Source organism: Pseudorca crassidens, chromosome 5 (assembly GCF_039906515.1).
Source record: "Pseudorca crassidens isolate mPseCra1 chromosome 5, mPseCra1.hap1, whole genome shotgun sequence".
Classification (NCBI taxonomy): domain Eukaryota; kingdom Metazoa; phylum Chordata; class Mammalia; order Artiodactyla; family Delphinidae; genus Pseudorca; species Pseudorca crassidens.
Window position 1 is genome coordinate 51,121,278 of NC_090300.1, and position 15,872 is coordinate 51,137,149.

Below are 15,872 nucleotides of genomic sequence, written 5' to 3' on the forward strand. Positions count from 1 at the left end.
CAGCTAATAATCGTAATTAGCTACCATTACTGACTGCTTGGAACTATACTAAGCTTTTTACATATATTATATCATTTAATCCTTTAAATGACTTTATGAGGTACAGAGTAGTATTATCGATTTGCAGATGTGGAAGCTGAGGGTGTGAAAATTTAAGTAACTTTCCCAAGCCTAAATAGTTGCTCAGAGGTGGAGCTGGGATTTAAATCCAGAACTGTCAGACTCTAAGATCATGTTCTTCACCACTGTACATACCCCTTCTGAGTGTGTCTCAATAATTGTGCAAAATAGCACTCACAGTCAGTAGAGAACTTCCCAGAGATGCTTCCTTGTAGGAGCAAATGGCTTTGCTCAGTGGGATCTACCAACTTGCTAATTACATTGCATACAACATCCTGAGGTTAAGCAGGGGTACTGATCAAAGAACAGAACAAAGCCCGCCAAAGACAAAGGCCACTGAGCTAACAAACCACCAATTCCCAAGGGAATCCTGACTTCTTATTCAGTCCCACCCCCCTGCCTAGAAATGAGCTGGTCTCTGGGGGAATCTCTTAGAACTAGATTTCCTGGGATTATTCCAAACATCCTAAACACTTCTCTCTTCCCTTTCGGTTGTTGAGGTCGGATAGCATCGGCTAATCCAGTGCTAGAACCTCTAAATCACATGGGATAGTGCAGGAGAGAGACATCAGGTAGACATCAGACCCACCCCTCACCACCACCACACACAGACAGGGCCATGTTCTGAGTCTGTGGATGAAGAATTGCACCCAGAAAATGGCAATGGGGCCCCCCAGGACTTTGCACAATCTTTAGATTGCATTATTTGGTCAAGTGAACCCAGTACCTTAGTAGGTTTACATTTTCTACACCTCAGCAGCTATCTAGAAAAGCAAGCTCCTAACTCATTCTCATGTATTATCTTTTCTATTTGGCAGGCAAGCAGGGAGGAGAAAGAAATAGAAAATATAGAAAAGGAAAAACAAAATGTTCATAATGCCATAACCCTATTACAACTAATGTTAACATTTTGGTAAATTTCCTTTGTTTCTTTCTGTAGATTTGTTTCTTTACATAGCTGTAATCATTGTAAAAATTTTTTAATCCAGTTTTTTTTCTATTAAAATATACCATAATTTTTTCTCATTATCACAGCCTCCATACCTATCATTGTTATTGGCTAGGTTACATTCTACCACACTTTTCTTAAAATTCGTTTACTGTTGAACTTTTACATTATTTCTGTATTTTTTCAAAATAAACAATGTTGTGATAACATTGTTTGGAATTTGTTTGGAAAAGGTGGTACAACTACCAACTAATGTTTCTGCTTCCATATAACTGAAGATTCGATTTCACCTTTTAAGGCAAGTTCTTCATTTGTTTGGGAAAAGCAATGTAGTGAGCTTTTTTAATGCAAATAGAACCCCTGGGATGGAGATGGAGAAGTTTGAGATGATGAGAGTGGAATCTATTCTACCCCATATGAAGACGCTGTTTTCAGTAAGGGTTGAAATCTACTGTTATAGATTCCTATTACAACTAGGAATCTGGCCTTAGAGGAGATGGAAGAAAATCTGTGTTACCTTCATTTTATGCTAGGAAAAGTTGGAGGACTCTGGATGCTGGGTAGGATGGAGATGGGAAAGACACCCCTTTTGGGTGAGTGGGCCCTGGCACCATGACAATGGCAGGCTAAGGATAATAATGGACAGGGGAAGACTCCCTGGTACAAGAAATGACCTACATTCCAGGAATACTCATCCCTGAAACCTGGTTTTAAATTTCCTTTCACCTTGTAAGCCCTTTTTATTATTAGATTTCAGTAAAGTTTGGTTAAACATTGAAGTTGCTCTTACTTGTAGTAGCTTGCCAAGGGCTACCTTAACAAATTACCACAAACTATATGGCTTAAATAACAGAAATGTATTGTCTCACAGTTCTGGAGTTTAGAAGTCCAAAATCAAGGTGTCTGCAGCATTGGTTCCCTCTGAGAGCTGTGAGGGAAAGATCTGTTCCAGGCCTCTCACCTTGGTTTGTAGATGGCCATCTTCTCCCTATGTCTCTTCACATCATCTTCCCTCCCTGTGTATCTTTGTATCCAAATTCCTCCTTTATATAAGGACTCCATCCATACTGGATTAGGGCCACTCTAATGACTTCTCTTTAATTTGATTACCTCTACAAAGACTCTATCTCCAAATAAGGCCACATCCTGAGGTAGTGGGAGTTAGCATTTCAACATACGAATTTGCAGAGCTCATAATTCAACACATAACAGTTGTTCCTGGGCAAATTAAAAGCAAAGTCTGTGTCCACACTATGGGAGAAGTTGTATGAGAAGTGTGGCTACAGTTTGGAGTGGCTGATAACAGGGCCAAGCAGTTTGGAAAAGCTGTCCAGACTACAGTAGTCTAGGCAGATTTGTGGACTGTGAACCATTCCTGCTGGGATTCCTAAAATGTTGGAGAAGGGAATTCTGAAAATGCCTGTATTTCCTATTGTCAATTCAGTTTGGAACTTATACATTATTATCTAGGCATTTGTTACCTAGGCTAATGAAGATGAAGATACCTTAGTTATAGGTACCATTATCCCCATTTTGTACTAATAAAACCACAACTCAGGACATTAAGTGACTCTCCTAAGACCCCACTACTAGTACATAGCACAGACAGTTCTCAAACTCAGGGGTATTTTTGTGTGTGACCCCAAATATTAATCTTTCCAAAGGGAAAAGAGAGAGAGAAGTAAATTTGAAAGTAACCAATTCCAAAAATGATTATTTCTATGATCAATAGGTAAACTATCTATCACATACACCATTATATCCCTGGTGTTTGGCACATAGTAGGAGCTAAAAGAAATACTCTTTGAAAGACTGAATAACATCCAAGTAGAGATTTACAGATGGTAGAGAACTGGAAGAGAGATTGGAAAGAGAGAGTCGATATTAGAGACATGAATAGTAAGGAACAAATAAAAGAGAGAAGAAGAGGAAATTTCTGAAAATGAAAGTCTGGTAAATATTATCTGGGGACAGAAGGAAAAAAGGTATAAGTCAGGGAGAAGAAAATTTCACAGAAAGAGAGAAAAATAAATAGAAGTAAGTAATGCCATAGGGGTTAAAGAAAGAAGGGTTTTCAAGAAAAAGGGGATGGTTAAAAATATTTGGATCCAGAGCCCAGAGTTAGGGTGAGGGAATCATAGGATACCTCTTTCTCCAGGATATCAAGGAAGACAGAGGAAGAGAAGTTTAGCAAAAATGTACACAATTTTTGACGCGAAGGGTAGAGAGGTGAGTTTGCACGCTAATATGTTTTCTTTAAGGAACAGGTAGTTGAGACATACATTGAGAGTAAGAGAATGAACATGAAGCAGTGCCTGGAGAGCAGAGGTAAAGTCTTGGTGAGGTGTTAGAAGAGAAAGTTCTCTGAAGAGAAAGACTACTAAGCTCCAGCCTCAGGGAGACCAGAGTGACTGATTTGGAGAGTTTTGCTTAACAAAATCAGTAGTTGGGAAGCAGGAGTACCTTGCTGAGGAGAGAACTACAGAAGGACAAAGACAAGGTGACAGAAATATTTAAAACGTTTGGTGAGAGTACAATTGAAATAACTGGCTGGATCCCGGCTAAGTGGGAAAGTCAAGAGGGTGGAGAGGTGGAGGGCCAGGAAGGCCTTGATGAGTGTTTGAAGAAAAGTTTAGAAATGAAGGGACAGAAAATAATCTATTAGACACCTGTCTCTTTTTAGAAGTTCAGGTAGAGTGTGATTTATTTGGGCACCCCTTACTCTCTGAAGTTTCTCTTGTCTCCAGGAACCAGGATATCAAAAAATTAGTGTTTATAATTATGGCTTCCTGAGATATACCTTTGTGATTTCCATTTTGTATAAACTATCTGAAATGACCCCAATATTTCATAATAGCTATAAATGGAAAGTAACTTTTAAAATTGTGTAAAAATAAAAAAATTTTAAATATGTATATAAATATATATACCCCAATAATAAAAAATGACCCTAGGATTTATATTTTATATTTTAATGACTCTTACAGCACTATCTGTCAAAGGCACTTTTACATATCTTTTAATTGTAGAGTATCGCAAGAGTCTTGGGGATTATATTTTCCTTAAACACAATAGAAGACAAAATATTTTAAATTCCAATCAGGAAAAACAAGTTAGAGAAAGATAAGTTTGTATAATAAAAAGAATAATAATTCCCTTTAATCCCAGCATTCTGTTTTGAAGACTTACATTTCTTCATCTCTTTCAGAGAATACTGAGTACTTAAATTCCATCCTTGTCATGGCAAAGCAATGCTGGCAATGTTCAACCTGCCTTTGTAACCATAGAGTAGAGTAACAACTCCAAACGGGTTGTTTTCTTTTTATGTTTGTCAATAGACTTTTTGAGCATTGGCTATCTTTCAGCCGGCTATTCAAGTCCCTCTATAAGTGAAAACATAAGAAAAAGAATGATAAAATGACATTACCAACCTAGGGAGGCTTATTTCCACTTCCTCTTCTTGCATCTCAGAGAACCACTGCAGGATTTGATGAGCAGTAATTAGCTTTTCCATTTCTTCTATGTTCACATCTTCTGCAGGAAGTATGATAATTAAACTGAACTCATCACCTTTGTAAGGTAATTCTAAAACCTGGTAGTTCATGGAAGACTCAGAAAAATAACCTGGAACAGAGAAAATAAAATATTAATATACTTGGCAATTCCCAAAATAGTGCTTTAGAGTGTGATTTTGTTCATATTACCATATTTTGTTCTCAGAAGAGTCTTCATCATCGGAATTTCGACTGCTGCACCATATTTCTGAGTGAAATCCATCAGCCTTGTGTCTTCTTTTCTAAATTTCTGTTTCCAATCCCCCTTGAAATAAATAGCGTTCACCAAAACAAGCCGAGTCAGAGGGCCAAATTCTTCCCCTGAAAATATGTCTTTAATTTTTCCTGTGAAAGGAATAGAGGAAGAGGTGGGAAGAAATATGCAATAGTTATTCAAAGGAACTGCTTGAAATAGAATTAAAACAAAAATTTATTTTGCTAATCAATTAAAAACAGGGTGCTTTATCATTTAAACTTGGCAATTTTGACAACAAAGGGGGGCTTTATTAAATATTTCACTTAGAAACAGGTACAAACAGGATTTCACTAGGAAACAGGAGGTACAGGATTGTCTTAGGCAAATTTGGACAGACCTAGTAATGGCCTCTCGTTAGTGAGATTATTTGTGTAAATTGTTTTTCAGACAGAAAGAACAAAACCTAAGTATCTCTTCCTGCATATTTGTTGGTAATTTTTAAACTTTATTTCAAGGTTCTTCAGCAGGTCAATCAGAATTAATACATTAATGGTTCACTCAAATTCTCCACTCTTGCAACTGCAGCCACTGACCATTGGGAGAAGACAAGAATAAGGTTGCTAGTATGATTTTCCTCTTTTAAAAAACCAGTCTCCTGGACTTCCCTGATGGTGCAGTGGTTAAGAATCTGCCTGCCAATGCAGGGGATGTGGGTTTGATCCCTAGTCCGGGAAGATCCCACATGCCGCGGAGCAACTAAGCCCGTGCGCCGCAACTACTGAGCCTGCACTCTAGAGCCCGCCAGCCACAACTACTGAGCCCGCATGCCATGACTACTGAAGCCTGAGCGCCTAGAGCCGGTTCCCCCACAACAAGAGAAGCCACTGCAATGAGAAGCCCACACACCGCAAGGAAGAGTAGCCCCCGCTCGCCGCAACTAGGGAAAGCCCGCACATAGCAACGAAGACCCAACGCAGCCAAAAATAAATTAATTAATTAATTTAAAATAAATAAAAATAAAAAACCAGTCTCCTATTTCTATGTCCAATGAGTATTTCCAAGCTGTGAGTCAACAATGATTAGGTGCCATGGAGCTGTCTAGGGATGCGTATCATTGTGTATCCCAATAATAGGACTTTCCTGTGAACACTGCTTGCAGCACCCATCTCATATTTTCAACTTATGCTTCCCCATGGGAGGCTCCCCATGAAAAATATAGTGGCGTCTTACACATCACAGCTTTTTGTAACAGAACGAATGAACAAAGAAACAAGCTACTATTAATTGAGGACCTGATATATGCTGTTCACTTCACATACATTTTTTTTAACCTTCCAATAATCCTGAAATGTTTTAATAGTATCCTCATTTTAAATGGAGCATAGTGTAGAACCTGCAGAATTTGAACTCACATCTGTATGAGTTTCATCTTGTGTTCTACTATGTCACTCAGTAGCACCTTTGGAATTTTTGCCAGCTTACACTTAAAGTTTAGATTACAACTTTATGACAGAACTATCAATATTTATTATGAAACATTAACACATCCAACTAACATGAGTTAATTATTTACAGTATATGTGGGAAAGAAGGCATCTGAGATGGACAGATCTAAGTTTTACCTGGCCAAAGATATTATTCCTGCTGCCATACTTAAAAATCCTATACTTAAACAAAAATTATTATTAAAATTCTTCCATCAAGAATTCTACAAATAGGTGTCTCTCTCAAACAAAAAATAATAATCTGTATACCTTTCAAAGCAGCTTACAATTTCTCTCTGTTTTACAATTTAGTATTAATTTGAATAACAGGAGAGCAAAATAGGAGATTTGATCCCTCTGAACCATAATTTAATAGGAAAATATTCAACCATTCTTTGCTTTAGGATATTAAAAACCATGAATACAATGGCAAATAATGACTTTATGAAAATAGGAAACTTTACCATCTGTTTTGCTTTCTACCCAGGTACTTATTGTCTCTGCACAAGCTTTTGCATTCTGAAAATCCACCAGTTTTATGGCACTCTGAAAAAATTCCTTGTTGCCATGGAGATACTGTTCTTTCACAGTGAATCCTTCTTGAAGGTAGAGGGCATTGGCAAGATTAAATGTAAATTCTTGTTTTTTCTCTGAGATGGCAGAGAAAAATGACTTCAGCACAGAAAATTCTTCTCCTAAAAAATAATTATAATGTATACTGACATATTGAACAACATAAGAACAACAGCTTCTCATCTTTGCTTCTAAACACTCTGATTCATATCACCAGTTTTTGCACCCTTAGGTATAACTAACGATCCTTTATAAGTTAGTATAAATATTTTAAGCATTTATCTCCTGTGGAATATGCATTTTGTAGAGAAATCAGCTCTCATACAGGAAACAAAAATGTCCATGTAAATTTGAAGTTTGTCAAAAACAAGAATATGCATTTAAACAGGCTGAAGGAAACTCCCTCTTTATAATCAAATTTAGCTCATTCTTAGTTGTTGGAAAGGTATCCTTAGAATCTCATTCTTTGCATAACATGCAATATTTATGAAAGAGGAATACTAATGAATGCTGATGGGGGCTAAGACAGTGATGAGCAATCCTTTTCACTACTACTTTTATTTCAGCTTAAGAAAGATTTGCTCTCTTATGAGCAACTGTGCCTGTCCAAGTTTTGAAATTTATGAGGTACCCCTATAATTATCTCTGGAGATGCATAAGAATCAAAATTACCTATTTCTTCAGGTTCATGAATCTATATACTTTGGCTGTCTTTGTGAACAATAAAAATCTTTAACCATTCCAAATATAACCACTAGCCAAATGAGTCTGTCAGAGTCAGCTACTAATCACTGTTGGCCCATTACTTATTTATCACTGGGTCGTTCTGACCACCATGTTTTCAGGAAGCTGTATGTGCTGTGAGAGAATTCAGCTCTGATCTTTACTCAGTGGCTTCCTATTTATTACCAGAGGGCACCAATATTTTTCATTCCTTTCTGGCTTAATTCTGGAACTCAACTGTTGAATCTGGGAACTGCATTTCAAATCCAAGGTTCCTTCAGAGCCTTTGTTTATTTTGAGTTAAATACTGAATATACCGCTTTCATAACTTAAAAGTTGATTGCATGCAATTAATCTCTATTGAAGAAAACACAAATGGTTCATCATTGGGAGATGTCCATTGAATAAAGAGGGAAAATAAAGACTGAGAGGAATTTGCTATGAGGTGTCTATTGGAAATAAGGTGTGTAAGTGTGTGTGTAAACCTTTTGTCAGAGAGCTAGCAGTCCACAGGGCATTTTTGCGCAAATAAGAACTCATGCCCTCACTGAGTGGTGGTGGTAGGCTGCATGCCCATACCTTGTCCAGCTGAGTGGAGACTACATTTCAGTCCCCACTTGCCTCTTTGTCCTGGTGCTCTTGTGCAGATACAACCTACATAACCATAGAGCAGGCTTGGAAGGTATATTGCATCATATTTCAAACTCCATGATTCTCCATTTGTGGCGATATAGACACAGACATAAACAATTTTAGTTACAAAAACTTACTTCCATATGATTGGATATGAAGAATATCAACAATTCTTTACAACCCAGGAATTCCTTACATAAGGAAGAATGTTAATCTATTTTACTTGTTTATACAATGATTTCAGATGCAATCATTTCTTGCTATTGGAAGCTGAGAGAATATCTCAACAGCTGAGAGCCTACAAAGAAGACTTTCTGAGGGAAGGCATAGAGCTTCTCCAAAAGAATTAAGTAAGGTCAGAAATAAAGTGGCAGAATTTGAAACCAATTTTCAGAAGTTTGTAATTTATGAACATCTTTAAAGGAATGGGGAAAAAAGGAGAGGGGGAGAAAAAAATAGTTCCAACTCATTTGTCAGAGCAAATAAATTTATGTCATGTACTTAAGGTCTAAGACTGTTTGACAGTCAGCTGCCCTTTGATAAATCACTGGACTCAGAAGTCAATGAAAAAATGTCACCAGTAGCACAAGTTTGGAGAATATAAAGTTATCTGCCTTATACATTTGATTTAATTTACAGATTAATAGTTTCTTTTAGCACAGATCAAAAAGAATACATATCCATGGCTCCTAGTAAGCAATGAGAATAAGTTTATTTCATTTCCTAAAATAGAGCCATGGAAAACCTACCAGTCATGGAGTGAATGTGACTTTTGGTTTGGTTGTACCAGACCTCCAAAAAAATGTTCTAAAATTTAGTACATGTTTACTTCTCCTGCTGTTAAAAGCCCAAAGACCAACCATGTGTACAATGTGAGAGATCCAAAGATGAAAACAAAGGCAGTCATAGAATTATAGATTATTTTAGCTGAAAGGTCCAGAGAAATCATCTAATCCAAACTCCTCTTTTTATAATGAGGAATCTAAAATCCAGAGAGAAAAAAAAAATAAAATTAAATAAATAAATAAAATCCAGAGAGATAAGATAACTTGAAAGGTGCCCGATCACAAGGTCATTTGTATGCTTAACTGAGACAGGAGTTCATGCTCTTCTCTTTCTATAACCCTCTTGGAATAAAGAAGCACCTTTAAGTTAGTCTTCGATTAATAAGCAGCATCATTAGAGGCAAAGCAAAATGGAGTATTATCAGATGCTCAGTAAACTGGAGAAGGTAAATTCTGAGCCGACGCTTTGGCAATGGGGAAAGAAGGATAAGTGAGGATACTGAGAGCTCCAGTGGGGGTAGGGTGCTAGGAGTTGTATGTCCATCTGAAGAATAAGCAGTTTAGATGTGAAACAGTTGGTAGCTGGAAAAGTAAAATATAGCCTGACTGAACAGATAGCACCGTTTGACAATCAGAGGGAACTGAAGGCAGGGCCAGGACCAAGATGGGTCAATGAGACACTCATTTTGGCATAAAATTTAAGGAGTTGCCAACAAATTCAGTAATCAAGATAAATAATATTTTACTGCAATATATTTTTAAATCAATATTAACACAAAGAAATCCATGATGAATAAAATATAAAAATTTTAAATAAATAAAGACAGGCTCATTGTTACTGATTTTTCTTTTTGTCTTGGGTTCCAATATGGCTCTGCTAGGCACTACCTTCTAATCTGTCATACCCTTTGTTCTACCCTTAACACCATTTTGCTTTTCTTTCTTTTCATTTTCCTGCACTTTTTCTCTCTGTTCCCTTCCTTAACTCTCTCTTCTTTTTCTTTATTTCTTAATTTTCCCTTCCTTTTTTTATTTTCCAGAGTTTAATATTTCTGTTTTCTCCCTTTTTGGTTGGTCTTCTTTTCTTTTTTGTACTTATCCTCCATCTGTGCTTCTTTCTCCCTCCCTTAACGAAGTATAATAGAAAGCAAGTTTGGTAGATTTTGTTATGTGTGTTAAAAGGTTAATGTTTAATTGTCCATATATACTCTTTCAAAGAAAATATTAAAATGTTCATTATTGCTCTTGTGACCTATAACCCTCAGGGAATCATTTTTAGAATTAGTTCTGGGCAAGTTACTCAACCTTTCTCTGACTTGGTATCCTCATCCGTATAGCAGGGTTATGTCTGACTCACAGAGTAATTGTGAGGATTAAATGAGATAAGCACATAAAACAGTGACTGGTACACTATATATATATGTTTGATAATGTCATCATTATTATTACTATGATTATTTTTATATTCACAATCCAGAGTTGTTAAGACTCCCATGTTCCTCTATAAGATGGATTCATTTAAAGTAATTTAAATTTCGGAGGCTCTAATTTTGCTAGTTTATCGTGGAATCAACTTTACATATCTTCATAAATCCTCTATTACTTTCCAAAGCAGTATCATGTGATATAAATGTTTCCGGGACTGGGTAGTGGGATTTGCTGAAATTAATACAGACAATGAAGACTAGATCTGCAACACAGTGGCTTCATTTTACATTATCTACAAAGGAAAACTCTTGCAATTAACTTCACTATCACCAACTTCTTTTCTACATAAAATTGCCTTTATTTAAAACGAAGCAAATAAAACCTTGTAAATAGTTTATTCAGAAAAACAATTTCCTAAAAATAACTACTCTGTGCTAAGGCAAACATACTGCAATTGGTTATAGTTACAGTCACTAAATGTCCAAATCAAAAATCTGGAAGTCACCTCTGATGTTTAGGACACAGTATCTGACAGTGATATAAACATTTTAAACTAAAATGGAAATTGGAAGCACAGGATAACCAGGGAGATGGAAAACTACCCCCTGAAATGGTATACCAGCACTAAAGCATCAACACAGTATCTCAGATAGGCCTTTGGGACACTAGAAAACAACTACTCACATGCAATGGGTTATATAAATGCTTCTTTTTTAAAATTTTCTTTAAAAACTATTAAATAAGCTTTTAAAAATATAAATGAATGCTTTTTCTTGGTCTCACTTAAGTGAAAAGGTTAAATTCTAATTAAAAACTAATCTTTAAAAGCTTACACAATAATAAGAGATGCACACAAAGATTTCTGGGTGAGGGTACTCACTGAAGCATTTTTATAAGAGAAGTATTGGATATTACCTAATGAAGAAGGGTTAGGTGAGTACGCAATAATGTTTTCATCAGAGGCAAAAAGACACAGCAATTAAAAACTACATTCTGAAGCAGTTGCATGATATGAAAAAATGATCAGGACACAGTAAGTGCTAGTAGAAGAATATGTGTATACAAATATATGGGTGTATATCTACTCATACACATACACATGTGCACATACAACATAATCTCACTTAAAACTGGCTAAAACAGGCTAGAATAAAATATACAGACATAGTCACAATTTTTATGTGTATAGAATTAATTTTTTAATAAATTATTTTGGTAATATTTTCATTAAGAAACAATTATAATTATTTACATTGACAATTATTTGCATTTAAAATTCTCCATTTTATTATAATTTCATACTTTTCATAACTTTTTATATTTATTAAAGTTCTATGACCCTGAGCTTCTCTGATAGTTTAAAAATAAATTTGGCCAGATCTTATCCGGTATAAATAATCATATGTAAGAATCTCACCAGTTGAGGTTTCTTGAAATTTTAAACTTTGTCTTATCTGCTGTTGTGTTTTTCCTTTTGCTCCCAGTTGTACCATTCCAAGGGCCAGAGTTGTTCCAAAAGGGGAAATTATGATGTTGTTCTTATGAGCTAAACAAACAGCTTGATAAAGATCCACTGCAAATTCGGTATTTCTTTGAGCCAAGGGGCTTGAGGCTTGACTTCCAGAAAAAGTCAACAGGAGACTCCACAACAAGATCTTATCCATTTTGACCTCTCTGCATTGGTTAATTCAAAATTTGTTAGTTTTCAAAATAATCAGAGTTTACCATAGTAAGCTCAACAGAAAGATTTCTATCTATTAGAACTTTCTGTCTTATTAGAACAAACTACCACAAGAAGATTCTAATGTCAATTTTCAGACTAAGCATCTTCTATTAGGAGAAATAGGCCATGTGCTAATAGCATTTTTAATATGCATTCAGGAAGCAGTACAGATGTACTGCAGTTTTTTTAAATTAAAGGAGAAATTATAATGCTGGAATATTATCAATAGCAATACTATCTCTGAATAGCTATGTGATAGTTTTTTGCATCTTTTCCATGGTTTTAAATGGGATATTTGCAGCTCTGATATCAAGGGAAATTTCTGTTCAGACTACTCTAAAATAGTTTAAAGAACAAAAGGAGAAATGGAATAAAAACCTAACACACTCCAGTGTGGTTTTGAACCTATAATATTAGGAAATTCAAGTATTCTAAATCAGTTGAGTAATCTGGCTAACTTCTTACAGCAACAAGTCTCACACTTTACGGAATGGTGAAATAACCTCCAAACCCACCTCGTACTTTTCCAAAGAGAGGTTTTAAAAACTCAGAAAACAATTATAAAGAAACAAAATTACAATCAAATATAAATTGTACAATAACAAGAAATGAAGAAAGCAATTTTTTTAAAATCAAAGAATAATTTGACAAATAAATTAACAAATATAAGAAAACTGCAACTGAAAACTGTAACCAGTTCACAACACTAATGACACCGTATTAAACTGCTCTCCACTAAAACTCCAGGAAATTCAACCATCTCATTACCTCTGGAGCAGAATGAGTTTTACAATATTACTGCAGACTTAGTAGAATACTGACTCTGAAGTATTTTAAATTTTAAGTACTTTAAACGAATAAATTTAAAATAAAATTTCAAAGTATTTAAAATTTTAGTAACACTAGTTTTATCTTACAAATAATCCATTTTAGTCACTTTCAATAACTCCTACTAGTTTAATAGGTTACTAGGAAGTAGCCCTTTATTGGACGTAAATATGAAAACCTCCGGAATAATGTTTTGTTAGCCTTAAAGAAATGAAGAACTATAGTTCTAGTGTGTTTTGCAGATTATTAGGAAGGCTTCCATGACCCCTAAATGGCTAAGAATCACTATTATACATAAAGATTACTAATAGTCAATTATTTTCCAAAACTAAGTTGTAGAGTCATTATCTAGATATTTCCATTTCTTTTCTAATATGTGTAGTTAAACTTAGATATACAATTTACAAAGGAAAAAAAACTCAAAACACAATCCAAAGCAATTGTTAGAAAATAATGTGTTGATAAACTGATAATATAAATATATGTTATCAAGCAAATGTCTTATTGAAGATTAAATTAGCACATAAGGTTGTGAGTGGTAGTACAACAATAGTAAAAGTAAAAGTGTAAAAGATGTTTTACGTGCAAAATAAATTTCTGAGTATCATTTTCTAATATATTCAATATCTCAGAAGATTTCTGACCAAAATATCAGTTTGTAGATATATAAATAGTCAAAATGTTATCAAAAATTTTAAGTCAGCAAGTGGCAATTCATTTGGCCCATTTTTAAGTACTTGGTTTATATTAGAATAATAAGCAATATTATGAAGGATGTAATTTTTCCCTAGTAGTAGAATCTGGGAGTTGCCTTATCATTATTAACAGTCTTAATAATCAAAATGTATATTCTTTGAGCATCCATTTCTCCCAGGAAATTTTTAGGCCCTTAATAAACTACAAGCTCATGCAAAAAAATTGTTTTAAAAATTCACTTACCTCATTGGGTTTGGGATTGTGTCTCATCAGAAAACACAAAGCACTGGTGAACTAAGCAACCTGATGAATAGTCTTATAAGAATTTGGCCTTCAAATTTGTAGTGAAAATTTAAGGAAAATTTAATCTTTTAAGGAAAATAAAAGTAATGTGTTAATTTGATACATTTAAATAATACCTGCACCAGAGTGAATTGAAATGCCATTCCCTTACTCTATTAAACACTCATGGTCAATGTTGTTACATACATACTTCATTCAAACACTATTTAATTTCAAGGTACTTACCCGAAATTGGCTTCTGATTACTCACTGTAATGTTACAGCTAAAATGTGCCTGCTGGGAAACACTAGTACATGGAGCACCTGATCAGTCAAGGCCAACTCTACTTATCTTGAACACTGCTCGATTAATTCCTCTAAAACCAAAGCAGGTGTTCACATTTGTACAGAAGAACTAACATGACCAGGTTAATGATCAATTATGAAATATGCAAGAATTGAGGGAGAAAACAATAGAATTTTTTAAAATAATTAAGTTTGAATTATTATCTCATCCATTATTTCACTTCTTTTTTAAGTAGAAACAATGTGGAAGAATGTGCTAGTGGTTGTAAATCTGCTAGTAATTAGTTCTTGTTTTTTACAGAACTCCCGTATCAGATTACCAATGTATTCCATCATAAATATTTCAAAATGCCTATAAGAAAAAGAATAAAGTTAAATCAAGTCCAAACTGCAGAGACAAATTACTGCTGCGTTTATAGAGTTCTCAACAATTCATCAAATTATACAATAGTCAGAGGAGTTTCCTGGGGATACAAGGCCCATTTGAATCCTTAGGAAACAGAGAGAATATTGAAGAAATATAGTCTTTATGTTGAGCAAAAACACCAGATTAAGATTATTGTCTTACCAAATTATCAGGATAATATCAAGATATTATTAAATATGAATAATTTGATAATAAACATTGGTGTTACTTGTATATGCTTATAAAATTCTACATGATTTTCTCTACAAACAGGTTATTAATAAAAAATGGATGTACAATTGAATGGGTTTTGATCTCATTTTTCTAGTTCAAATCAATCACCTCAGGGACTTCCCTGGTGATGCAGTGGTTAAGAATCTGCCTGCCAATGCAGGGGACATGGGTTCGAGCCCTGGTCCAGGAAGATCCCATATGCTGTGGAGCAACTAAGCCCGTACGTCACAACTACTGAGCCTGCGCTCTAGAGCCTGCAAGCCACAACTACTGAGCCCGCGTGCCACAACAACTGAGGCCTGCACATCTAGAGCCCGTGCTCCGCAACAAGAGAAGCCACTGCAATGAGAAGCCCAACACAGTCAAAAATAAATAAATTAAAAAAAAAATACTATAAAAAAATCACCTCAATGACAATCAGATATTAAACACATTGTGTTATTCATCAGAGGCCTCTGAGAAGAGAAGGGGAAATTTTGGACCAGTTTCAATTAAACAAATATTCACTATTTTTTTTTTTTTTTTTTTTTTTTTTGCGGTACGCGGGCCTCTCACTGCTGTGGCCTCTTGCGTTGCGGAGCACAGGCTCTGGACGCGCAGGCTCAGCGGCCATGGCTCACGGGCCCAGCCGCTCCGCGGCATGTGGGTTCATCCCGGACCAGGGCATGAACCTGTGTCCCCTGCATCGGCAGGCGGACTCTCAACCACTGCACCACCAGAGAAGCCCCAAATATTCACTATTGATCACTAAATGTAATATTATTTCTGATAAATTTATGAGAAAGAAATAAAATTAATGTAGATACCTTTAAAAAAATTCATTAAAAAAAAAAACTTTTGCAAGGACCCTGTTAACCTCTTTCAGTGTCCTAACAGGGCTATAGCTCAGGCCACAGAAGGCTGATGACAGTCATAGGCCATAATCTCTTAATTTACTAAAATTCTTAATTTC

General features: G+C 35.3%; 1 protein-coding gene across 2 annotated transcripts in view; it reads right to left on the reverse strand.

Annotated features, from left to right (window-relative positions):
- The window catches only part of SERPINI2 (serpin family I member 2), a 30,041-nt gene extending 14,895 nt beyond the window's left edge, over positions 1–15,146 (reverse strand). For both annotated transcript variants that reach the window (XR_010943339.1, XM_067737227.1), the window contains exons 1-5: positions 13,936–15,146; positions 11,863–12,119; positions 6,768–6,998; positions 4,774–4,968; positions 4,501–4,693 (exon numbers count right to left, since the gene is read on the reverse strand). Coding sequence is in view for 1 of the 2 variants with exons in the window: in XM_067737227.1 (XP_067593328.1) it covers positions 4,501–4,693; positions 4,774–4,968; positions 6,768–6,998; positions 11,863–12,119; positions 13,936–13,940 (881 nt within the window). In the remaining variant the exon portion in view is untranslated. The remainder of the gene's footprint in view (positions 1–4,500; positions 4,694–4,773; positions 4,969–6,767; positions 6,999–11,862; positions 12,120–13,935) is intronic.
- Between the last annotated feature and the right edge of the window lie 726 nt (positions 15,147–15,872).